General features: G+C 47.6%; 1 protein-coding gene across 2 annotated transcripts; it reads right to left on the bottom strand.

Annotated features, from left to right (window-relative positions):
- Positions 1 to 968: 968 nt before the first annotated feature.
- CCNQ (cyclin Q) lies at positions 969 to 9,703 on the bottom strand. 2 transcript variants are annotated; one of them, XM_069748299.1, is made up of 7 exons: positions 9,520 to 9,645; positions 5,996 to 6,090; positions 5,144 to 5,327; positions 4,809 to 4,941; positions 4,161 to 4,388; positions 2,144 to 2,241; positions 1,904 to 2,035 (listed from the first exon to the last, which is right to left on the bottom strand). In XM_069748299.1, the coding sequence occupies exons 2-6, from the start codon at positions 6,078 to 6,080 to the stop codon at positions 2,152 to 2,154; spliced, it is 720 nt and encodes a 239-aa protein (XP_069604400.1). In that variant the 5' UTR covers positions 6,081 to 6,090; positions 9,520 to 9,645; the 3' UTR covers positions 1,904 to 2,035; positions 2,144 to 2,151. The 2 variants fall into 2 exon arrangements, with proteins under 2 accessions (XP_069604399.1, XP_069604400.1); XM_069748298.1 differs by having other exon boundaries at positions 969 to 2,241; positions 9,641 to 9,703.
- Between the last annotated feature and the right edge of the window lie 17,146 nt (positions 9,704 to 26,849).

The raw sequence follows: 26,849 nt of genomic DNA, 5'->3' as shown, positions 1-26,849 counted from the left end.
GTAATCAGGAGGATGATGGATAGTCACAAGTAGTGTTGAGCATTCCGATACCGCAAGTATCGGGTATCGGCCGATACTTGCGGTATCGGAATTCCGATACTTTTGTGGTATCGGATCCATAGGGATGTGTAAAATAAAGAATTAAAATAAAAAATATTGATATATTCACCTCTCCGGCGGCCCCTGGACATCACGCTGGTAACCGGCAGGCTTCTTTGTTTAAAATGAGCGCGTTTAGGACCTGCGAATGACGTCGCGGCTTCTGATTGGTCGCGTGCCGCTCATGTGACCGCCACGCGACCAATCAGAAGCCGCGACGTCATTCTCATTCACTAAACTCCTAATTCTAGGAATTTAGGACCTGCGAATGACATCACGGCTTCTGATTGGTCGCGTGGCGGTCACATGAGCGGCACGCGACCAATCAGAAGCCGCGACGTCATTCGCAGGTCCTACACGCGCTAATTTTAAACAAAGAAGCCTGCCGGTTACCAGCGTGATGTCCAGGGGCCGCCGGAGAGGTGAATATATCAATATTTTTTATTTCCTCTCCTTCAGACCCTGGGAACCATCAGGATACCTTCCGATACTTGGTGTCCCATTGACTTGTATTGGTATCGGATATCGGTATCGGCGATATCCGATATTTTTCGGGTATCGGCCGATACTATCCGATACTTTCAAGTATCGGACGGTATCACTCAACACTAGTCACAAGCCATCAAACAAAGAAGAACTGCTTACATTTTCGCGCCAGAAACAGTGTGAAAGACTGGTGGAAAGCATGCCAAGATGCATGAAAGCTGTGATTAAAAATCATGGTTATTCCACAAAATATTGATTTCTGAACTATTCCCGAGTTAAAACATTAGTATTGTTGTTTCTAAATGATTATTAATTTGTTTTCTTTGTATTATTTGAGGTCTGAAAGCACTGGGTTTTTTTTTTGTTTTTGTTTTTTTAATTTTGACCATTTTTCTTTGTCAGAAAAAAAAATATTATTGTTTGGAAATTCGGTGACATGTCGTCAGAACTTTATAGAGTAAAAGAACAATTTACATTTTACTCAAAAATATACATATAAAGAGAAAAATCCGAGAAACTCAACATTTTGCAGTGAGCTCTTAATTTTTATTAGAGCTGTATATATATATTTAAAGTGTATTTCTTAGTCCCCTCGGGAGAACCAGAACCTATGATTGTTTGTACTTTGTAAATATTTCAGTGTTAGGAAAAACCATCGCCTATGAACGCTAGACACAGGCTCTATAACGGCAGACATTGGGTTCTTCAACAAACCCCCGGCTGCCATAGTAAATCCCATCCTTCTATCAGAAACCGATGAAAAATCCTAGAAATAGGCCATGATTTTGGAGAATGAAAACACCCCTTTAATTAAGAATGCACATATATCAATTGTATGAAAATACAAGAATCTGCATCCAGCCACTGCTTCATCCTGATGACACAATGGTAAGTCCGATGTTCCAGGACGGTCCACGTCACTCCTTGATTAAACTTTTATAAGTCAGGCAATGCTCCTTGGGAAATAAGGTATGCAAATGTGCTCTCCTCGAGAAGAACGAAAGCTGGCTCTCTACTACCACCTACCGGAGGTGGTGACGCTTTAACTGATTTTAGCCAAACCATAAAGAAGAGACGCCCATCCGCAGACAGTGATGCTGGGGGTCCTACCCCTCGTCTGTACGGAGCAGGGCATGGGGTGGTACGATATCATTAACCCAAAATGGACAGACATAAGGCGACAAGGCGCAATATGCATGACCCCTTCTTTATAATGTCTCACGTCCCATGTAAGGGTCTCTACTGATAGACAGTATTATAATCCAAGGACATGTAGCGCCAGACCGGTTGCGTTTATAGCTTCTAAAACCCCCGTATCCGGCCTCTGCGGGAAAATGGAGACCCTCTGACGCCAACTGTAAAGCAGCAACGCAGGGCTGCAATGTCTTCTTTGTCATCCGTCTGGAAACGGCTACCCGAAGAACGTGGTCGCAGCAGCCATATTGGAAATCTGGGGATTAAAGCCACACCTAGCATCTGTGGTCAGGAAGATCCCTTTACAGAACAGAGTTTGTTCGGGTCTTCAGGTCCCATTAGATCAAATGGTAAGAAAACAAACCTCAGAGGTCAGGGTATCTCCGTATCCATGGTATATACGTGGATCAGCTCAGATATTATGCAGCTTATGGTCTCCCTGGTAAGGTCTTCACTAAACACCTAAGAGACGGGACGGAGGGAAAAAAAAAAGCAATTTCAGGCGTTTAGGGTAGAAATCCGGATTTTTTTTTTTTACTCTATTCTGTCACAATGCCCTATATATTATATATACAAAATTCAGCTAGTTTTGTGGCTGTTCGTTTCTATGTGGAAATTCAGCATATACGCCTCTTCAGTTAGGACATGTGATGACATGGTGACCCCATTTATATTCTGTGAAGGGGGTCACCATAATGTCCTGTGTGATGCAACTGCACGGACTGTACCACTGAAGTTCTCCACAGTAAGGGAATATAAGCTACTATCCAAGGTAACGATGATGACTACACAGCTCCTGTCATGCAGCTATAATATAGGAGGTCATGGAACAGCCTCTCTGACTATGTACTGATAGACTAACAAATTATTTAGGAAAAGATAAAAGGAAGATTAATCACTGTGCAGAGAGGTGGGACTGGCTCTTGGTGGTCATGGGATGTTGTACTGATACAACCTGGGATTGATAGCAGAGCATAAGAGAGATAGAAGCAGAGTGAAAATCAATATGAAGTTGGATTGAAAAAAAAAAAAAAAAGGGTTTGAAGTGCATGGAAGTAAGTACACTGTATATAAGAAAAGCAAAGTGTGATCAGGTAGGGGTGCAGGGATGAAACAAAGAAATGGAGGACTTCTTTAAGATTCCATTGATCGCTCTGCATCTAGGTCATCTTTATATCTAGCTTTGCATACACTAAGGACAAAAAAGTGACACTTCCACCATACGACCGAAGCTTCCGATTCCCCTCGGCTTTGGCTGGTGGTGTCAGAAGCGTGACCTCAGGAGATGGAGTCGTGAGGTCGCACTGCCTCAGCCGGTCTCACATAATCAGCAACAGCGTGGCTCAGGTTCACGCCCCTTTAACATAGGGATTTGAAGACCGTCCGCAAGTCCATATATTCGATAATTTGCATTTTAGGCGTGAAAAATTAACAAGACTGATTGAGGGGGAGTGGGAGCACCAACAGAAAAAAAAAAAAAAAAACTGTATTATAGTCAAGGGACAGGGTGTTTTGTTATTTTGGGCACGGGAAGGGTCAGGTTTAAGCTAAAGTTCATGTGGCGGCCTGCTTTATACAACCAATTTCCCTTTAAGACCTCCATAATTTACTTGGAGCGGGGAGCAGATACAAAGATTTGCTATCGTTCCTAGAAGTGAGACAACTCGTTATTATTCTTATAGGACTCTTCTGACAAGCAGTGAGTATCCAAAATGGACAATCCCTTTACGTTTCATCAAATTATACTGGACTCGCTCCATTTTGTATGGCGGTGTAATGGTCGTCATCATGCGAGCATTTAACTTTTATAGGTTGGGGAAGTGCAACTGGACAAGTCAGCCATTTGTGATTCTGGAGAAGCGTCCCTGTGGGTGATGTATAGGCAGCTCTATCTACAGAACCCAACATAAAGGGAACCTGCCAGCCGATGTACGCAGCGTCCCAACCGCAGGCAGCAGCAGACACTGGCTTACTGCAGCCGGGCATCAGGTTTTACTCCGATACGTTGTGGCTTTCAGAGAGCGTACATAGAAAAGCTGGCTGGGGGCAAAATGCCTGTGATGACTAGTCCGTGGCCGGTCCCTGGTGGCTTCTTCCCTCCCTGATCCCTTAGACGATCTAGTCTATGGCCACACAAACACACGTCATGGGGATCAGAGCATAGAGAAGACATGGTGTCACCTCATCCCAAGACAGTGTTTCAAACACATTATTAAGTCTCCCACCATTCACAAAAATGAGAGGCCCATGTCACCTGTACAAATGGAGCGGTAGCTGGTAACAGTTTTTGGTGCGCCAGCTGGTAACAGTTTTTGGTGCGCCATGTGCTGTTGGTACCACCAATGCTTCCTATTAAAGCCTGGCACCTACAGCGTCCTCACCTTCCACCATTCAGTTTCTGCGCTCTCGTTGCCTGGTACGTCCACTCCATAGCACTGCAGAGCAAAGTATAACACTGCCACAGCTATGTGTTGCGCCTGGTAGCGGAGGCAGATGTCCCCGTGGTAGCTGTCCCTGAGAAGGGCCCAGGATGCGGTGGCAATAGGCGTGCGCTCCCAGCTGTGCCGGTTCATCCAGTTCTTTAAAGACACCAGATAATGCAGCAAATACTGCAAGGAAAAAAGACATACAAAAGGTGGATGGTAAAACTCCAGGACTTAGGAGTACACAACAGTCTTTACCAGTGCTATGTCCTTAAAGAAGGCAACAATTGACATTGTTAACCATAGTATCATGCAGTGTGCCATCATGTAGATGTCCCAAACGACTCTTGGACTAAGCATGCCATCATACGTCCAACATTGACGGTACGAGTACGGACTGTTATTTCCTGACCGGCCGTGGGTCATCTACAGCCTCATAGGGATATATCAGGCATTTAAGTTCAGGTCAGGAGAACATGCAGCCAGTCTGCAGTTGGGACTGTGAATCCAGCCCAAATATGGTGGGAACAGCAGCTCTGTAGCACCAACAGCTGCTCTGACCGGTAAAAAGAAAAGAGCACACAGGTTTTATTACTTGTCACTCACCTTGTGCGGATGAGTGAAGGAGACGCGGAAGTGTAGGAGTCGGAGCATCAGTAATTCGCACTGCACAATGCTGTCCCGCAGCTCCCAGAACTTGGCGTCAACCTCAAGGGGGTCACTGCCTGGATTCAGATACCTGTGAAAAAAAAAAAAAAGAGACAACACATCAGACAGTGCACTCTCCATATCTACCAGCCCATCATAGGGCACAAGGAGCACCAAGTGCCCTCTGATCTCACCCGCTCCTTTTATGCCAGTACAAGGAGTAAACTGAGAATTAAAAGGGGGAAAAAATTCTGATAGGTTATAAGAACACAGATCTTAAAGGGGCTTCTTACCTGTGGCACACATTAATGATGTCCCTTGTTCTGAGATGTTGTTCCTCTACCTTCCCAGCCAGGTAGATGGCAGACATGGCAACTAGGTACGGGTCATAGGCATCCAATGAGGTCTCATGGAAGAACTTGTGGTACACAGTGCAAGCTGTAGCGGTGGGGATAGAATGCATCCCGAGCTTCACCCCTGCAAAAGATGTCAGTGGTTGGGGCAACGCTGGACGAGGGGTCACATCCCATCACCTCTGATCACCTCCTCCTGATGAGGAAGTGATGATAGAACCAAAGAATGGTCCCCGCTCACATAAGGACTCCATTGCTGGGATGCAAATTATGTTCAGCCAACACTTGGACAACAGGGAGGTGTAATATACACACTCACACTATATACACACACAACGCCTCAATGTACGAGCAGCTGTGACAACTCTCCTCTCATTCCATCCACCAAAGATGGTCTCTGCTGTCTCATCTTACCCAAAAGGGCACAACAACCCCCCACCAGCAACTGACCCCAAACTCACTGTCAGAGCAACCCATTACTGTTAGTTGTGCCACTACAGCCACTCCCCTGCACCCGTGGGCCCTCTTTTATCCCACTTCAGCTGGGCCACCCACGGCCCTCGTTTATCCACCCGCAGCCCAAATTATTTTCCCCCTACAGCCCTCTTTTCCCCCTTGTGCCTGGGCTGTCTGTGGCCCCATTTTACCCTGTGCCCGAGCCTCCGACACACCCACCAACTCAACCCTCCCATCATCAGGGAGTGACAACTACAACACCCCCTCACAGTCACAGCCACCATATCACTAACAGGTCCGCACACACTGTAAGCCACCACTAGGGGCGCTGCTCACCAGCCTCCATGATGAATCTTATGATCCTGAAGTGAGTCTTGGCAGCTCTGTCTTTATCAGGGAGAGTTGTGCTGGACGACGCCATCTGTCTGCAGCTAGAAACAAGCGTGAAAAAAGAAAAGTCAGTAAAGTAAAAACACCAAGAGACTAACAAAACAGCCAGAAGCAAATGACAATGATCGTGAGAGGGAGAGAAACACAAGCGGCCCTCGGAGGCCGCACCGAGCAGCGCACTGAGGATCCCCCGAGCCCTCGAAGGCCGCACCGAGCAGCGCAATGAGGATCCCCCGAGCCATCAGAGGCCGCACCGAGCAGTGCACTGAGGATCCCCCGAGCCATCAGAGGCCGCACCGAGCAGCGCACTGAGGATCCCCCGAGCCATCAGAGGCCGCACCGAGCAGCGCACTGAGGATCCCCCGAGCCATCAGAGGCCGCACCGAGCAGCGCACTGAGGATCCCCCGGGCCCTCGGAGGCCGAACCGTGCAGCGCACTGAGGATCCCCCTGGCCCTCGGAGGCCGCACCGAGCAGCGCACTGAGGATCCCCCTGGCCCTCGGAGGCCGCACCGAGCAGCGCACTGAGGATCCCCCGGGCCCTCGGAGGCCGAACCGTGCAGCGCACTGAGGATCCCCCTGGCCCTCGGAGGCCGCACCGAGCAGCGCACTGAGGATCCCCCTGGCCCTCGGAGGCCGCACCGAGCAGCGCACTGAGGATCCCCCGGGCCCTCGGAGGCCGAACCGTGCAGCGCACTGAGGATCCCCCGGGCCCTCGGAGGCCGAACCGTGCAGCGCACTGAGGATCCCCCAGGCCATCAGAGGCCGCACCGAGCAGCGCACTGAGGATCCCCCGAGCCCTCGAAGGCCGAACCGTGCAGCGCACTGAGGATCCCCCAGGCCATCAGAGGCCGCACCGAGCAGCGCACTGAGGATCCCCCGAGCCCTCAAAGGCCGCACCGAGCAGCGCACTGAGGATCCCCCGGGCCCTCGGAGGCCGAACCGTGCAGCGCACTGAGGATCCCCCTGGCCCTCGGAGGCCGAACCGTGCAGCGCACTGAGGATCCCCCGGGCCCTCGGAGGCCGAACCGTGCAGCGCACTGAGGATCCCCCAGGCCATCAGAGGCCGCACCGAGCAGCGCACTGAGGATCCCCCAGGCCATCAGAGGCCGCACCGAGCAGCGCACTGAGGATCCCCCGAGCCCTCGAAGGCCGAACCGTGCAGCGCACTGAGGATCCCCCAGGCCATCAGAGGCCGCACCGAGCAGCGCACTGAGGATCCCCCGAGCCCTCGAAGGCCGAACCGTGCAGCGCACTGAGGATCCCCCAGGCCATCAGAGGCCGCACCGAGCAGCGCACTGAGGATCCCCCGGGCCCTCGGAGGCCGAACCGTGCAGCGCACTGAGGATCCCCCTGGCCCTCGGAGGCCGCACCGAGCAGCGCACTGAGGATCCCCCGGGCCCTCGGAGGCCGAACCGTGCAGCGCACTGAGGATCCCCCAGGCCATCAGAGGCCTCACCGAGCAGCGCACTGAGGATCCCCCGAGCCCTCGAAGGCCGCACCGAGCAGCGCACTGAGGATCCCCCGAGCCCTCGAAGGCCGCACCGAGCAGCACACTGAGGATCCCCCGGGCCCTCGGAGGCTGCACTGAGGATCCCCCGGGCCCTCGGAGGCCGCACCGAGCAGCACACTGAGGATCCTCGGGCCCTCGGAGGCTGCACTGAGGATCCCCCGGGCCCTCGGAGGCCGAACCGTGCAGCGCACTGAGGATCCCCCAGGCCATCAGAGGCCTCACCGAGCAGCGCACTGAGGATCCCCCGAGCCCTCGAAGGCCGCACCGAGCAGCACACTGAGGATCCCCCGGGCCCTCGGAGGCTGCACTGAGGATCCCCCGGGCCCTCGGAGGCCGCACCGAGCAGCACACTGAGGATCCTCGGGCCCTCGGAGGCTGCACTGAGGATCCCCCGGGCCCTCGGAGGCCGAACCGTGCAGCGCACTGAGGATCCCCCGAGCCATCAGAGGATCCCCCGGACCCTCGGAGGCCGAACCGTGCAGCGCACTGAGGATCCCCCGAGCCATCAGAGGATCCCCCGGGCCCTCGGAGGCCGCACTGAGGATCCCCCGGGCCGGTCACAGCCAAGCAGATTCCAGGCCTCCGCAGAGAGACGCAATATTGGGTGGTTTTAATGTTATGGCTCTATTACAGAGCATTATACAAGTGGCCACAGGTCCAAGAGGTCGAAAAAAAAAAGTGGAAAAATATGAAGAAAAAAAACCCAGGTAAAAACGATAATATAAATATATCAGTCGTCAGAAAAATATTTAGAATTGAGAGTCCTCAGTGGTTGATACCTTTTAATGGCGAACTGAAAAGATTGTAACAAATTGCGAGCTTTCGAGACTACTCAGGTCTCTGCGTCATGCATAGACTAATACAAATTCTCAACTAATTCTATCTACTGGCTAAGGCCATGTTCACACGTTGCGTCGGGTCCCTGCGGGTTCTCCCGCAGTGGATTTGATAAATCTGCAGGGCAAACCCGCTGCGGTTATCCCTGCAGATTTATCGCGGTTTGTCCGGCGAGTTCCGCTGCGGGATTTTACCTCTACTATTGATGCTGCATATGCAGCAATATGCAGCATCAATAGTAATGTTAAAAATAATAAAATCATGATATACTCACCCTCTGACGTCCCGATCTCCTCGACGCTGCAGGCGGCGGTCCGGTTCCAAAGATGCTGTGCGAGAAGGACCTTCGTGACGTCACCGCAGGTCCTGGTCGCATAGCAACCCTGCGACCGGACGGCCGCGTGCAGCGCTGAGACTTCAGAGGTGAGTATATCATTATTTTTTATTTTAATTCTTTTTTTTACCACAAATATGGTTCCCGGGGCCTGGAGGAGAGTCTCCTCTCCTCCACCCCGGGTACCACCCGCACATTATCCGCATTACTTCCCGCATGGTGGGCACAGCCCCATGCGGGAAGTAAGCGGATCAATGCATTTCTATGTGTGCACAAAGAAGTGACCTTCTGCGGGTTGTAAACGGCTGCGGGTTGTAAACGGCTGCGGGTTGTAAACGGCTGCGTTCCCGCGCGGTTTTTCCCGCAGCATGTGCACAGCGGTTTGCGGTTTCCATAAGGTTTACAGGTTACTGTAAACGCTATGGAAACTGCTGCGGACCCGCAGCATCAAAATCGCGGCGGTTCCGCGGTAAAAACCGCAATGTGTGCACATAGCCTAACACGGTACCAAGATAGATTTCTTTCCTGTATCAGACGTCAGATCACTTATTCTCTAAAAATGTAAATAAAATTAAAAATAAAATCACATTTTGGTTTTGTCGCCTCCAAACTAGAAAAATATAAGAAAAATGATCCCACAAGGGAACGAAGGAAAAACAACCAGTGGATGGTAGAAGAGAGGAAGAAGGACGGAGGGAGAAGAGCGACGGGAGAACAAAGCCGCGAACACCGGGGGCGCCGGAGAGAGGAGCAGCTCCGTCCCCGGGAGGACAGAGGCCGCACTCACCCTGTACTGAGGGAAGGTCACATAACGGCTTGTATCATGAGGAGAAACTACAAGTCCCAGCATGCAGTGCGGTAGAGCCCGGGCAGGCTGCCGGCAGGGGAGGAGGGCGATGTCCAGGTACCTGACGTACAGGAGCGGCCCGGTCACCGCGACCACGGAAGCCACAGAGCAGCGATACACACACTGGGGGAAAGAAAGGACCTGTGCTGACGTCACGGTCATGTGATCAGTCACATGACTGGGAGGAGCCGTGTGTGTAATGTGCTGCAGCAGAGCCGTGTGTGTAATGTGCAGCAGAGCCGTGTGTGAGTAATGTGCTGCAGAAGAGCCGTGTGTGAGTAATGTGCTGCAGCAGAGCTGTGTGTAATGTGCTGCAGAGCCGTGTGTGTAATGTGCTGCAGAGCCGTGTGTGTAATGTGCTGCAGAGCCGTGTGTGTAATGTGCAGCAGAGCCGTGTGTGTAATGTGCAGCAGAGCCGTGTGTGTAATGTGCTGCAGAGCCGTGTGTGTAATGTGCTGCAGAGCCGTGTGTGTAATGTGCTGCAGAGCCGTGTGTGTAATGTGCTGCAGAGCCGTGTGTGTAATGTGCTGCAGAGCCGTGTGTGTAATGTGCTGCAGAGCCGTGTGTGTAATGTGCTGCAGAGCCGTGTGTGTAATGTGCTGCAGAGCCGTGTGTGTAATGTGCAGAAGAGCCGTGTGTGTAATGTGCAGCAGAGCCGTGTGTGTAATGTGCTGCAGAGCCGTGTGTGTAATGTGCAGCAGAGCCGTGTGTGTAATGTGCTGCAGAGCCGTGTGTGTAATGTGCTGCAGAGCCGTGTGTGTAATGTGCTGCAGAGCCGTGTGTGTAATGTGCTGCAGAGCCGTGTGTGTAATGTGCAGAAGAGCCGTGTGTGTAATGTGCTGCAGAGCCGTGTGTGTAATGTGCTGCAGAGCCGTGTGTGTAATGTGCAGAAGAGCCGTGTGTGTAATGTGCTGCAGAGCCGTGTGTGTAATGTGCTGCAGAGCCGTGTGTGTAATGTGCAGCAGAGCCGTGTGTGTAATGTGCTGCAGAGCCGTGTGTGTAATGTGCAGCAGAGCCGTGTGTGTAATGTGCTGCAGAGCCGTGTGTGTAATGTGCAGCAGAGCCGTGTGTGTAATGTGCTGCAGAGCCGTGTGTGTAATGTGCAGCAGAGCCGTGTGTGTAATGTGCTGCAGAGCCGTGTGTGTAATGTGCTGCAGAGCCGTGTGTGTAATGTGTTGCAGAGCCGTGTGTGTAATGTGCTGCAGAGCCGTGTGTGTAATGTGCTGCAGAGCCGTGTGTGTAATGTGCAGCAGAGCCGTGTGTGTAATGTGCTGCAGAGCCGTGTGTGTAATGTGCTGCAGAGCCGTGTGTGTAATGTGCTGCAGAGCCGTGTGTGTAATGTGCTGCAGAGCCGTGTGTGTAATGTGCTGCAGAGCCGTGTGTGTAATGTGCTGCAGAGCCGTGTGTGTAATGTGCAGAAGAGCCGTGTGTGTAATGTGCTGCAGAGCCGTGTGTGTAATGTGCTGCAGAGCCGTGTGTGTAATGTGCAGAAGAGCCGTGTGTGTAATGTGCTGCAGAGCCGTGTGTGTAATGTGCTGCAGAGCCGTGTGTGTAATGTGCAGCAGAGCCGTGTGTGTAATGTGCTGCAGAGCCGTGTGTGTAATGTGCTGCAGAGCCGTGTGTGTAATGTGCTGCAGAGCCGTGTGTGTAATGTGCTGCAGAGCCGTGTGTGTAATGTGCTGCAGAGCCGTGTGTCTAATGTGCTGCAGAGCCGTGTGTCTAATGTGCTGCAGAGCCGTGTGTGTAATGTGCTGCAGAGCCGTGTGTCTAATGTGCTGCAGAGCCGTGTGTGTAATGTGCTGCAGAGCCGTGTGTGTAATGTGCAGCAGAGCCGTGTGTGTAATGTGCTGCAGAGCCGTGTGTGTAATGTGCAGCAGAGCCGTGTGTGTAATGTGCTGCAGAGCCGTGTGTGTAATGTGCTGCAGAGCCGTGTGTGTAATGTGCTGCAGAGCCGTGTGTGTAATGTGCTGCAGAGCCGTGTGTGTAATGTGCTGCAGAGCCGTGTGTGTAATGTGCTGCAGAGCCGTGTGTCTAATGTGCTGCAGAGCCGTGTGTCTAATGTGCTGCAGAGCCGTGTGTGTAATGTGCTGCAGAGCCGTGTGTGTAATGTGCTGCAGAGCCGTGTGTGTAATGTGCTGCAGAGCCGTGTGTGTAATGTGCTGCAGAGCCGTGTGTGTAATGTGCTGCAGAGCCGTGTGTGTAATGTGCTGCAGAGCCGTGTGTGTAATGTGCTGCAGAGCCGTGTGTGTAATGTGCTGCAGAGCTGTGTGTGTAATGTGCTGCAGCAGAGCTGTGTGTGTAATGTGCTGCAGCAGAGCCGTGTGTGTAATGTGCTGCAGAGCTGTGTGTGTAATGTGCTGCAGAGCTGTGTGTGTAATGTGCTGCAGAGCTGTGTGTGTAATGTGGTCAGAGATGCAGATTTTCCATCTGGGTTGTTTGGTGTCTCCGGTACGTGTGGTGACAGTATTCACATATACCGGAGACACTGACACATAGACCCATTCAGATGAAAAGAAGCAAGAAGACCATGGAGAAATCACCAACCACACAACTGAAGAACCGATATCAAATCTTTGTAGAGGATGAAGATGGCACACCTAAGAATGAAGCAATACCAGCAAGCAAAAAAGAAAAGGGCACACAGCAACAAGTGACAGCAAAAAGTACAGCCAAGAAGCAACGAAGAGTGGTGGTGGTGGGAGACTCACTACTGAGAGGCACCGAAGCAGCCATCTGCAGACCGGACATAACTGCAAGAGAAGTATGCTGCCTTCCAGGTGCGATGATCAAGGATGTGACCGATAGGATACCAAAGCTCTTCAGCTCCAAGGACGTCCACCCATTTCTTCTGATACATGTTGGCACCAATGACACGGCAAGGAAGGACCTACCGACAATCTGCAAGGACTTTGAAGAGTTGGGGAAGAAAGTAAAGGAACTGGATGCACAGGTAGTTTTTTCTTCTATCCTTCCAGTAGACGGGCATGGCACCAGGAGATGGAACAGGATCCTTGATGCAAACAACTGGCTAAGACGATGGTGCAGACAACAAGGATTTGGATTCCTGGACCACGGTGTGAATTACTGGTATGATGGACTCCTCGCCAGAGACGGACTACACCTCAACAAACCTGGGAAACACACATTCGCCAGAAGACTCGCTACACTCATCAGGAGGGCGTTAAACTAGAAGAAGAGGGGACGGGAAGAAAAACATTAGACTCGAACAAAGACGACCCAGGAAAACATACTCAGAAGGGAGGTAAGAACATTTCTAAAACAATCCACAGTGAGGAGATTGGAACAAAACAAAATCCTCTAAACTGCATGCTCGCAAACGCCAGAAGCCTGACAAACAAGATGGAAGAACTAGAAGCAGAAATATCTACAGGTAACTTTGACATAGTGGGAATAACCGAGACATGGTTAGATGAAAGCTATGACTGGGCAGTTAACTTACAGGGTTACAGTCTGTTTAGAAAGGATCGGAGAGGAGGAGGGGTTTGTCTCTATGTAAAGTCTTGTCTGAAGTCCACTTTAAGGGAGGATATTAGCGAAGGGAATGAGGATGTCGAGTCCATATGGGTTGAAATTCATGGAGGGAAAAATGGTAACAAAATTCTCATTGGGGTCTGTTACAAACCCCCAAATATAACAGAAAGCATGGAAAGTCTACTTCTAAAGCAGATAGATGAAGCTGCAACCCATAATGAGGTCCTGGTTATGGGGGACTTTAACTACCCGGATATTAACTGGGAAACAGAAACCTGTGAAACCCATAAAGGCAACAGGTTTCTGCTAATAACCAAGAAAAATTATCTTTCACAATTGGTGCAGAATCCAACCAGAGGAGCAGCACTTTTAGACCTAATACTATCTAATAGACCTGACAGAATAACAAATCTGCAGGTGATTGGGCATTTAGGAAATAGCGACCACAATATTGTGCAGTTTCACCTGTCTTTCACTAGGGGGACTTGTCAGGGAGTCACAAAAACATTGAACTTTAGGAAGGCAAAGTTTGACCAGCTTAGAGATGCCCTTAATCTGGTAGACTGGGACAATATCCTCAGAAATGAGAATACAGATAATAAATGGGAAATGTTTAAGAACATCCTAAATAGGCAGTGTAAGCGGTTTATACCTTGTGGGAATAAAAGGACTAGAAATAGGAAAAACCCAATGTGGCTAAACAAAGAAGTAAGACAGGCAATTAACAGTAAAAAGAAAGCATTTGCACTACTAAAGCAGGATGGCACCATTGAAGCTCTAAAAAACTATAGGGAGAAAAATACTTTATCTAAAAAACTAATTAAAGCTGCCAAAAAGGAAACAGAGAAGCACATTGCTAAGGAGAGTAAAACTAATCCCAAACTGTTCTTCAACTATATCAATAGTAAAAGAATAAAAACTGAAAATGTAGGCCCCTTAAAAAATAGTGAGGAAAGAATGGTTGTAGATGACGAGGAAAAAGCTAACATATTAAACACCTTCTTCTCCACGGTATTCACGGTGGAAAATGAAATGCTAGGTGAAATCCCAAGAAACAATGAAAACCCTATATTAAGGGTCACCAATCTAACCCAAGAAGAGGTGCGAAACCGGCTAAATAAGATTAAAATAGATAAATCTCCGGGTCCGGATGGCATACACCCACGAGTACTAAGAGAACTAAGTAATGTAATAGATAAACCATTATTTCTTATTTTTAGTGACTCTATAGCGACAGGGTCTGTTCCGCAGGACTGGCGCATAGCAAATGTGGTGCCAATATTCAAAAAGGGCTCTAAAAGTGAACCTGGAAATTATAGGCCAGTAAGTCTAACCTCTATTGTTGGTAAAATATTTGAAGGGTTTCTGAGGGATGTTATTCTGGATTATCTCAATGAGAATAACTGTTTAACTCCATATCAGCATGGGTTTATGAGAAATCGCTCCAGTCAAACCAATCTAATCAGTTTTTATGAAGAGGTAAGCTATAGACTGGACCACGGTGAGTCATTGGACTTGGTATATCTCGATTTTTCCAAAGCGTTTGATACCGTGCCGCACAAGAGGTTGGTACACAAAATGAGAATGCTTGGTCTGGGGGAAAATGTGTGTAAATGGGTTAGTAACTGGCTTAGTGATAGAAAGCAGAGGGTGGTTATAAATGGTATAGTCTCTAACTGGGTCGCTGTGACCAGTGGGGTACCGCAGGGGTCAGTATTGGGACCTGTTCTCTTCAACATATTCATTAATGATCTGGTAGAAGGTTTACACAGTAAAATATCGATATTTGCAGATGATACAAAACTATGTAAAGCAGTTAATACAAGAGAAGATAGTATTCTGCTACAGATGGATCTGGATAAGTTGGAAACTTGGGCTGAAAGGTGGCAGATGAGGTTTAACAATGATAAATGTAAGGTTATACACATGGGAAGAGGGAATCAATATCACCATTACACACTGAACGGGAAACCACTGGGTAAATCTGACAGGGAGAAGGACTTGGGGATCCTAGTTAATGATAAACTTACCTGGAGCAGCCAGTGCCAGGCAGCAGCTGCCAAGGCAAACAGGATCATGGGGTGCATTAAAAGAGGTCTGGATACACATGATGAGAGCATTATACTGCCTCTGTACAAATCCCTAGTTAGACCGCACATGGAGTACTGTGTCCAGTTTTGGGCACCGGTGCTCAGGAAGGATATAATGGAACTAGAGAGAGTACAAAGGAGGGCAACAAAATTAATAAAGGGGATGGGAGAACTACAATACCCAGATAGATTAGCGAAATTAGGATTATTTAGTCTAGAAAAAAGACGACTGAGGGGCGATCTAATAACCATGTATAAGTATATAAGGGGACAATACAAATATCTCGCTGAGGATCTGTTTATACCAAGGAAGGTGACGGGCACAAGGGGGCATTCTTTGCGTCTGGAGGAGAGAAGGTTTTTCCACCAACATAGAAGAGGATTCTTTACTGTTAGGGCAGTGAGAATCTGGAATTGCTTGCCTGAGGAGGTGGTGATGGCGAACTCAGTCGAGGGGTTCAAGAGAGGCCTGGATGTCTTCCTGGAGCAGAACAATATTGTATCATACAATTATTAGGTTCTGTAGAAGGACGTAGATCTGGGTATTTATTATGATGGAATATAGGCTGAACTGGATGGACAAATGTCTTTTTTAGGCCTTACTAACTATGTTACTATGTTACTATGTAATTCTGTGTTTTTTCACTGACCGTGTGTCCGAGTGACCCACACGTCGACATGTCGGTTTTTGTGCAGCTACACGGATCCCACAGACCCATTAAATTCAATGGGTCCATGTAAATATAGGCACCACACACGGATGCCGTCCGTGTGTGTTCTGCATCAGTACAACACGGACGGCCGCAGGGGAAGGAGCGCTATAGTAAGCGCTGTTCCCCGGCAGCAGGTGCTGAAGCCGGCTCTCATCATTCTCCCCTGCTCTGCCGGCGATCAGCAGAAGAGAATGATGAGAGTTATCTTAAAGTCCGAACGATGACAGCAGGTGGGGGCTTTTGGGACTATTACTCCCATCATCCGACACTTGCTGCCGCTAATAACAGTGACAGCAGGAGCGGATGATCGGGGTATTCCACAGCCGCCACCTGCGATCTAACTAAATGACTGAAAAACCCGGCGTGGTTTCCCCCTTATTTTCTTGAACCAACCAGGCAAAACTCAGAGCTGGGGGCTGCAACCCTCAGATGTCGGCTTCTGCAAGGTTGGTTATCAACAATAGAGGGGTCCCCATACTGTTTTTTTTAATTATTTATTATATTATTTTTATTTTATTATTTTATTTAAATAAAAAAATTATATTAATCTTTAATTATTTAAATAATTTTAAAAAACAGCGTGGGGTCCCCCCATTTTTGTCATCTGTGAGATCCCCACTAGCACAGTGAGCCATGAGCGCTCACTGTGCTAGCGTGGATCTCACCGGATCCCATCGCAGCTCAGTGACGGGAGGTTACCTCGATGACGTCACCCCCGGTCACTGACGCTGCGTTCACAGCAACTCATTCACCAGTGTTTCTCAGCAGGGACGGTCGCATCTTGGCAGAGTCCAGGTTGAAAACTATTTAGCCCCCAGACATGGATTACAGCGTGGGGCACAACGACGGACAGGTATGGGTATATTGTTCATTATTTTATTTTTATTGCAGGAGATCGAGGGCGTTTGGGAATTAGGTGTTGCAGTAAGTATGGTTTAATTTAGAACATTAACCCCTTTACCCCCAAGGGTGGTTTGCACGTCAATGACCAGGCCAATTTTTACAATTCTGACCACTGTCCCTTTATGAGGTTATAACTCTGGAACGCTTCAACGGATCCTGGTAATTCTGACATTGTTTTCTCGTGACATATTGTACTTCATGATATTGGTAAAATTTCTTTGATATTACCTGCGTTTATTTGTGAAAAAAAACGGAAATTAGGCGAAAACTTGGAAAATTTCGCAATTTTCCAACTTTGAATTTTTATGCAATTAAATCACAGAGATATGTCACACAAAATACTTAATAAGTAACATTTCCCACATGTCTACTTTACATCAGCACAATTTTGGAACCAACATTTTTTTTTTGTTAGGGAGTTATAAGGGTTAAAAGTTGACCATCAATTTCTCATTTTTACAACACCATTTTATTTTAGGGACCACATCACATTTGAAGTCATTTTGAAGGGTCTATATGATAGAAAATACCCAAGTGTGACACCATTCTAAAAACTGCGCCCCTCAAGGTGCTCAAAACCACATTCAATAAGTTTATTAACCCTTCAGGTGTTTCACAGGAATTTTTGGAATGTTTAAATAAAAATGAACATTTAACTTTTTTTCACAAAAAATTTACTTCAGCTCCAATTTGTTTTATTTTACCAAAGGTAACAGGAGAAAATGGACCCCAAAAGTTGTTGTACAATTTGTCATGAGTACGCCGATACCCCATATGTGGGGGTAAACCACTGTTTGGGCGCATGACAGAGCTCGGAAGCGGAGGAGGGCAATTTGACTTTTCAATGCAAAATTGACAGGAATTGAGATGGGATGCCATGTTGCCTTTGGAGAGCCACTGATGTGCCTAAACATTGAAACCCCCCACAAGTGACACCATTTTGGAAAGTAGACCCCCTAAGGAACTTATCTAGAGGTGTGGTGAGCACTTTGACCCACCAAGTGCTTCACAGAAGTTTATAATGCAGAACCGTAACAAAATAAAATCATATTTTTTCACAAAAATCATCTTTTTGCCCCCAATTTTTTATTTTCCCAAGAGTAAGTGAAGAAATTGGACCCCAAAAGTTGTTGTACAATTTGTCCTGAGTACGCTGATACCCCATATGTGGCGGTAAACCACTGTTTGGGCGCATGGGAGAGCTTGGAAGGGAAGGAGCGCCGTTTGACTTTTCAATGCAAAATTGACAAGAATTGAGATGGAACGCCATGTTGCGTTTGGAGAGCCACTGATGTTCCTAAACATTGAAACCCCCGACAAGTGACACCATTTTGGAAAGTAGACCCCCTAAGGAACTTATCTAGAGGTGTGGTGAGCACTTTGACCCACCAAGGGCTTCACAGAAGTTTATAATGCAGAACCGTAACAAAATAAAATCATATTTTTTCACAAAAATCATCTTTTTGCCCCCAATTTTTTATTTTCCCAAGGGTAACAGGAGAAATTGGACCCCAAAAGTTGTTGTCCTATTTGTCCTGAGTGCGCTGATACCCGATATGTTGGGGTAAACCCCTGTTTGGGCACACGGGAGAGCTCGGAAGGGAAGGAGCACCGTTTTACTTTTTCAACGCAGAATTGGCTTGAATTGAGATCGGACGCCATGTCGCGTTTGGAGAGCCCCTGATGTACCTAAACAGTGGAAACCCCCAATTATAACTGGAACCCTAATCCAAACACACCCCTAACCCTAATCCCAACGGTAACCCTAACCACACCCCTAACCCAGACACACCCCTAATCCCAACCCTATTCCCAACAGTAAATGTAATCCAAACCCTAACTTTAGCCCCAACCCTAACTGTAGCCTTAACCCTAACCATAGCCCCAACCCTAACCCTAGCCCCAACCCTAGTCCTAACCCTAGCCCTAACCCTAATAGGAAAATGAAAATACATTTTTTTAATTTTTCCCTAACTAAGGGGGTGATGAAGGGGGTTTTGATTTACTTTTATAGCGGGTTTTTTAGCGGATTTTTATGATTGGCAGCCGTCACACACTGAAAGACGCTTTTTATTGCAAAAAATATTTTTTGCATTACCACATTTTGAGAGCTATAGTTTTTTCATATTTGAGTCCACAGAGTCATGTGAGGTCTTCTTTTTTGCGGGACGAGTTGACGTTTTTATTGGTAACATTTTCGGGCACATGACATTTTTTGATCGCTTTTTATTCCGATTTTTGTGAGGCAGAATGACCGAAAACCAGCTATTCATGAACTTCTTTTGGGGGAGGCGTTTATACCGTTCCGCGTTTGGTAAAATTGATAAAGCAGTTTTATTCTTCAGGTCAGTACGATTACAGCGATACCTCACTTATATCATTGTCTTATGTTTTGGCACTTTTATACGATAAAAACTATTTTACAGAAAAAATAATTATTTTTGCATCGCTTTATTCTCAGGACTATAACTTTTTTATTTTTTCGCTGATGATGCTGTATGGTGGCTTTTTTTTTTGCGGGACAAGATGACGTTTTCAGCGGTACCATGGTTTTTTATATCTGTCTTTTTGATCGCGTGTTATTCCACTTTTTGTTTGGCGGTGGAATTTGTTGTTTTTTGCCTCGTTTTTTTTTTTCTTACGGTGTTTACTGAAGGGGTTAACTAATGAGCCAGTTTTATAGGTCGGGTCGTTACGGACGCGGCGATACTAGATATGTGTACTTTTATTGTTAACTTTTTACTTTGTCCCAGGTGGGGACATCACAGATCGCTGATCTGACAGTTTGCATAGCACTCTGTCAGATCACCGATCCTACTTACAGTGCTGCAGGCTTACCAAGCGCCTGCTCTGAGCAGGCACTTGGTAAGCCACCATCTAATAGATGCGCCCCTTCTGGGCAGCTGCGGGCTGCTGTTTTTAGGCTGGGGGGGGGCCTATATCAATGACCCCAGCTGTGAGCTATAGCAAGGTTGGTTATCAAAAATGGGGGGGACCCCACACCGTTTTTAAAAATTATTTATTTAAATAATTAAAAAAGCAGTGTGGGGACCCCTCTATTCTTGATAACCAACCTTGCAGAAGCTGACAGCTGAGAGTTGCAGCCCCCAGCTGTGAGTTTTACCTGGTTGGTACAAGAAAATAGAGGGGAACCCCCATCAGGTTTTTCATTCATTTCGTTAGATCGCAGGCAGCGGCTGTGGAATACCCTGATCATCCGCTTTTGCTGTCAGTTATTGGCGACAGCAGGTATCGGATGATGGGAGTAAGAGTCCCAAAAGCCCCCATCTGCTGTCATCGTTCAGACCTTAAAATAACTCTCATCATTCTCCTCTGCTCGCGCCGATTGGCGGTAGAGCAGGGGAGAATGATGAGAGCCGTCTTCAGCACCTGCCGCTGGGGAACAGCGCTTACTGTAGCGCTTCTTCCCCGGCGGCCGTCTGTGTGATACTGATGCGGCACACGTAGTACTCACACCGGTTTTTCCGGTACTGGAAATAAACTGATGTTTGAAACCAGCCTTAAGGGTATGTGCACACGTCAGGATTGCATCAGGATTTTGTCAGGATTTTTCATCAGTATTTGTAGCCAAAACCAGGAGTGGAACACTTAGAGGAAAAGTATAATAGAAACATATGCACCACTTCTGCATTTATCACCCACTCCTGGTTTTGGCTACAAATACTGATGAAAAATCCTGACAAAATCCTGATGCAATCCTGACGTGTGCACATACCCTGAGTGCTTGGTTTTTGCGATATGAGCTGTAATTTCATTGATTGGGTTTCCATACAATTTTCTGATTTTTGGTTTCTCCAATTTGGCGCGAATGCGAGGTGACAAAAACAGTGATTTTTTTTTTTTACTTTTCGTATGGGATAAATATGAGACTATTTTAGGGGTTAGGACAATTATGCAAGTGTAAAAATAAAGTTATACACATTTTTTAGATTCTTTTTTAATTGCTTGACTGCCTTTAATAATCCAGCGTTTTCTAAAAATGACAATCTCCTATAAAGCTTAGCCATAGGTGTAATAACATGGCAGACGTAGGGAGGTGGGGGCTTCAGTAGGCCTCCAGCTTCTATGACGACCCATCCGCATTCTTTGTTGTATAAAGAGGGCCCTTTAAGTGTTGGAAGCGTCATCCCATCCTCCCTTCCACATTCCTAACAGTGACAGTGGCATTTGAGAGGTTAAACAGCTGCACTTGGAGCTAAAAGTTAGTTTCGGAGCCTGCGCTCTGTACGGAAAGTGCCCATGCGCCGTAAATGTATGGCAGATGTCGCCAAGGGGTTAAGTTGTGTTTTGCAATACCCTGCAGTACCACCAGGTGGCGTGTCATCCCCTTATTATACACAAACCCATAAAGACTGTCCTGTCCCCAGCGGTGATTGATCCCTAGGACGGCCATGCCCGCGTGCCCTGCACAACACTCATTTTTTCCCACCTTTATGAATGCGCTTGGTAACAGATTGGCGAGCTGTGATGCCCCCGTATCTCCCTCGGCTATGAGCCCGCACACGGCACTGCTGTATTCCCTAAATATTCTCTCCTTCTTCCTCCGGTTGCCATGGCGGTGCAGATGCCGCATGGTTACGGAGCACGAAGCATTGCTCATCCAGTCTTCCCTGCCTGCTTGGCTGTGAATTGAAGCATTTATCTTTTTTTTTTCACTGGGTGAGTCTAAACTTCGCTCTAAATGTCATTGCCAGAAAGGTGGGCCGATAAAAACGCCGCCGACGGCGGGAACATTGGTGAATTAGGTATAGGAGAAACCACAGAGATGGGAACTGACATGGTCACTTCATGTTCTGACTCACTAGCTGCATACATTATTATTTACCCTCTGACGGCCCCCCAAAGAAACAGGCCTTACCACCACGAATGGTTAATAACATACGCTCCCCAACTGGCTGAGGGGGCACAAGCCTTTTTAAATTGGGCTACATCCCCCTCGGTTCCAGTGGCAGTGAGGAAGGCTCGTGCTCCTCCCACTTGTCTTTGTGGGGGTCCATAGTAGGGTCCCCATCACTCTTGTGCTATGTGGTGCACCTGGTGTCGGCACTACCACTCACACACAATGGCAGCGTTCTAGCCTTTCCTCTTCCTCCAAGATCCTTACTACTAATTTCGGACCCTCCATAGTCTAAAGGTTACTCATGGGGGGAGAGAGTACACCGTGCTTAACATGGTGACGTCCCCTGCTTATATTTGCCCCCATATACACTCCTATAAAGCCGAACACAGCAATCTTCAGTAGGCCATTGTCTGCCATGACACAACATTTCCAACCGCTTAGATGCCGCAGTCATAATTGATAGCGGTATCTTAGGGGGTTAAACTGGGCTAGCTATGATCGCAGTAGTTACACCCAGATGCTGGCTGTACCACACAGCCGTGTGGAGAAAGTGACCTGTGTGACTCATGTATACAGGGGTGACTGGCTGACCAAAGAGGGCGCCTTAGTTTTCAAAATGGCCGCCAATTATTCTAACTTCTTATCCCAATACAGAATCAGACTAATTTTCAGAAAATTTCCTGCCGTTATGTTTTTGGTTCCATGATGATGGTGAACTGCTGTAAATAAAGTATGTACACCCTTTTTTTTATATAAGTGATTGCCCCACCCCACCCCCTTGTACGTAGTGTTATCTTAGTCAAGAGGGCCATTGTTGTAGTAGTAGTGAGCGATGTGTCCGAGCGTTGTCCCAATGAATCAGACTGGCGTGTTCTGCACAGACAATGCGGCCGTTGTGACTGCCATCCGACATAGGAACTGCCCAGGGCATCGCTATGGACACAATGCCCCCAGTCACTGGTATAAGTCTGTGGGCATGTAGGCAGCTTAAAGAGCATTTCCCAGAAAAGTAAGGAAGTATGTCACTGAAATGTCCCCCCATCAGCTGTGGGACAACTATCATGGCCTCGACTACGTCCAGTCCTAAATGGAAATTCTGCTTTAAAAGAGTGGGATGTATGAGAAAACTGAGCGGGAGCTCTGATGGCAGCCATATTGTCCTGGAGGGTCCAGGAGCTACAAATCACTCTACTCCTAAACCTACTAATTCTTCACTCCTGGGTGACTCCACAGACAAAAGAGTCGGCACAGTCAGGGCGCGGTCTGTGGTGCCACCCAGGGGTGAAGAGGACTACAAAGTCCAGCAATGAGGAAAGGTGAGTTTCTACAGTCAGGTTAGGGGTCTGTATTTATCAAGTGGTCTGGTTTGGGGTCTATTGGGGGTCTGGTCTTGGGTCTCCATTTATTAGGTGGTCTGGTCTTGGATCTCCATTTATTAGGTGGTCTGGTCTTGGGTCTCCATTTATTAGTGCAGCGCCCCAGGGTCCTGGTCGTTGCAGTAATATCATTTCCCTCTAGGGGATAGTGATGTTACGTTTGGAGGTAAAGAACGACAACCGAATCCAGGTAACACAAACATACAACACATTTCGCACTCCAGGCCACCAGGGGGAGCTATGCTCCTATTTATTAGGGCACTCTTCACACTTACAGTAGGTAAAACTAGTTGCCTGGGGAGGAAGTTAGTTAGTTGCTGGCTGAGCTTTGCTCAGATAGTTGGTCCCTGATGGGTGGGATCCTGTCAGAGGCCGAGACAGAAGGACACAGAGCTGCGCCTGCCCTGAGTGCGGCAGCTTCCAGAAAGAGACACGGAAAGAGAACTGTATTGTAGAGAGGGTGAAGAAGTCGTAGCAAAGGAGTGGATATCAGAGGAGTTCTGCCCTGCACAGGCTGCCTCCTTCTGAGGCGCAGGATCCCGGTAGCCGGAACACCGAGGGAGCAACAGGCCTTTATGCCTTGCTCCAGAGACCGGCAGGACAGCTAATTTCACGATACTGATCCGCCCTTATACCCAGGAGGCAAGGTGGCACCCACGAGAGGCCGGGGCATGATAGAGTCCCTGTAAAAATCCTCAAGCCACCGGTCATACGGGTTGTCCTATCCATCTGGGGGACAGAGAGAGAGACATAACATCTGCAACATCTACAACAGTTGTGAGGACCTTATGAGAGGCTTAGCAGTAAGGTACTACAACACATGGCGCTAGAGGAAGGCTCCTGATTTCCACCTGGATATGGGGACTCTGGATTTGCCTCCAAACCGGCCGGACTCTGCCTGCCCTGTGATCTGGTGCTCTGGACTGTGGATGCTGAAGCCTTCAGTAAAAGGTAAAGAGACTGCAACCTTGTGTCCTCGTTCTTCACTGTGCCTCACACCATCCACCATCTACACATTGGGAAGCCCTGGGGACACACTTCACCTGTGGGAAGGTATACCATCTAGCTGCCATAACATCATTTCAGTGGATCCCTTAGCAGCGTCGATCACCCTGACCGAATACCACAGGTGGCGTCACGAACATATCCCTTTATAGACCTTTCCCTTTCCACACGGACGTCCCAGGGCCACGGACCGGGTCAGCCACCGTGACATCCCCCTGAGAACCGAAGGATCTGGTACCGAGTACCCCGCTGCCCTTGGGGGCGCTCCATCTTGTATTCTGGTCTTGGTTCTCTTTATTAGGTGTTCTGGTCTTGGGTCTCCATTTATTAGGTGTTTGGGTCTATATTTTTTTCAGGGTATCTTTTCTTTGGACAATATTTGTTTAGGAGCTGTTTATTAGGTGGGGGGCTTGGTCTGGGTTTCTATCTAGTGGTTTAGCTATGGTGGCTATTTGCCCATAGGGGCCTGGTCTGTATTGGTTTAAGGTGTCTCGTCTAAGGTCTGTATGAATTTAAGGGTCTGGTTTTCAGGCCTGTGTTATATTCTAGGGGGTTGATATGGGGTCTGTATTAAGGGATTTTAGTCTGGGTTCAATATTTCTTTAGCAGGACTTGGGTCTGTCTTTACTTAGTCTAGTCCGGTTTGGGTCTGTACTTAAAAGGTGAAGTCTTGGATCTGTCTGTGTTTAGGGTGTCTGGTGGAGTATTTATTAAATTAGGGGTTCGGGTCTGCATCTGTGGTAAGAGGGCCTGGTCTGGGGTTTGTAGTAATTTCCAGGGGTCTGGTTTAGGTTCTATTTTTATTCAGGAGTTTTTTTTTGAGGGGAGGGGACTGTGTTTATTCATGGTGTCTGGATCTCTTAGCTTAGAGCATCTGGTCAGGGATCTGTATTAGTTTCAGAAGTCGGGTCTCAGGTCTACATTTATTTAGAAAGTCTGGGGTCTGTATTTAGGAAGTCTGGTTTGGATTCTGTATTAGTTTGTGTAGTCGGGTCTGAGGTCTGAAAGTATTTAGGAGGTCTGCATCGTATATTGATTGGGGTTCTGTACTACTTTAGGAGGTCTGGTCTGTCATCTGTATTACTTAAAGGGGTCTGCACTAGGCTCTATGCTTATTTAGGGGGACTGTTGTCTGTATAAAAGGGTCTATATTCATTTTGGAGTGTGATAAAGGGGAGTTATACATAAACTGTTTGGGTGCGCTGTTTATAGATGGATGGGGAGTATGCTAAAACTCTGGCATCATTTTTGAGAATCTTCCCAATGTGCATTCTGAAAAGTTGTCAGATATGCATATTGGTTGCCAGCCAGCTTTCTCAAAAACAGATGTGGACTGATGATTTATCTGATGAGTGCAGAATACTTAGGCACATGTGTAATGAATGTCTGATGCAGGCTCAGGAGCTGAGCCCGCTCTATACAGCACGAGTGCCGGTTGTGTACAGCTGACACCTAAGTAACTGCTGTGATCGGACCTGGTGGATCAGTTGTGACTGCGGCATTTAAGAGGATGGAAATGGGGTACTTATGAGCTTGTCATTGCAATGAGGGGTCAAATTGAAGCCCCCCGGGACTTGTACACCTGACCTATGTCATAAGGCTGGGCTTCATAGGAGAACAATAATTTTCCAATACATTGCAATATTACAGTAATAGCTCTTGGAACAGCAAGGAGGGAAAAAAAAAAAAAAAATCGAAAGTGAAGCCCCACTGGGGTTGTGTCGCCCAAATCCCTCATAAACCTGTAGCCTGGTACAGGTTTGCAGCGGTGCCCGGTGTTTTTTAGACAGTACAGGTCTCACTGCCGGCTATGCAGGGAATCGACGCGCGTCATGAGTGTGGGGTGCCCTTGTGTCGTCCTTTGAGGTCGGGTATCAGAAGAGACTGGCGCTCAGCAGAATCGTGGAAGCTCACAGCAGTGCGGTCTTATAAGGAGACATGCAGAGCATCACATGGCCAAAAACCACAGCTCGGAACCCAAAAAAAAACATTGACTGAAAATTATAATTTTTCTTTTTTTTCTACAAATTTTTTTTTCACCACTAAATTCTAAAAAAAAAAAAATATTTGGTATCTTTGCCAGGTCATTTTGATTGCATAATGAATGCTAAAAAAAGGTAAACACCCCCCAAAAAACAATGGCAGGAGTGTTTTTTTTTTTTTTCACCATTTCACCCCATTTAGGATTGTTTTTAGTTTTCTTCAGTACGGTATATCATTTGGTGAATAAAGAGTGAAAAAAATGAAAAATAGCCCAGTTCCGCAGGGGGTAAAGGGATTGTCCACTTTTCAGGACTTTTTTTCCCCCATAAATACATGTATTTGGGGCTAAACAAATCATTTTTGCATTTCATTTTTATTAAAAAAATATTGCAGCGTTTGACTTTTTGTTTCCCGACACAGTTAAATTTGATGTGGTCTGTGGTCATAAATCAGCTGAGAGGAGCTCAGAAAAAGACAGATAAAAGAGATACAAACTCCCCTTTTAGCCCGTCAGAATGAGCTTACTGACAGATCCTCAGTTTACTCATTCTGCAGCCAGCAATAGACAGTGCAATACGGAGCCTAAAGAAGGCAAACAGTGCAGAATTTTTAATAAAACCTAATTGCGGGAAAGATTTTTAGGCCCAAATACATGTATTTAATAAAAAAATAATAGTAGAGCTATTCAGTGAGCAAAAGCAGTCAGGACTTCACCAAAGTAAAGCAATAGGAAGAGGGCGTGCCGACAGCTGGGCGCCCCTATGGGCATACTGTACATATTATTAGTAAGGGATTTGGGTTCTAAGCTTCTTAGGTCTCTGGACAATGTATGTGACCCCAGGATGCC

This window comes from Ranitomeya imitator, chromosome 2 (assembly GCF_032444005.1).
Source record: "Ranitomeya imitator isolate aRanImi1 chromosome 2, aRanImi1.pri, whole genome shotgun sequence".
NCBI lineage: Eukaryota > Metazoa > Chordata > Amphibia > Anura > Dendrobatidae > Ranitomeya > Ranitomeya imitator.
The sequence above is the reverse complement of the archived record's forward strand: the minus strand, read 5'-3'. Positions and strand labels throughout refer to the sequence as shown.

What these genes read in the sequence shown, in the direction of transcription:
- CCNQ (XM_069748298.1), bottom strand. Translation starts at nt 6,080, where the DNA reads ATGGCGTCGTCCAGCACAACTCTCCCTGATAAAGACAGAGCTGCCAAG. An exon ending in AAGATTCATCATGGAGGCTG is followed by an intron (nt 5,328 to 5,995) that starts GTGAGCAGCGCC and finishes CATCTTTTGCAG; the next exon opens with GGGTGAAGCTCGGGATGCAT. An exon ending in CAGAAACTGAATGGTGGAAG is followed by an intron (nt 2,242 to 4,160) that starts GTGAGGACGCTG and finishes CCCGTCTCTTAG; the next exon opens with GTGTTTAGTGAAGACCTTAC.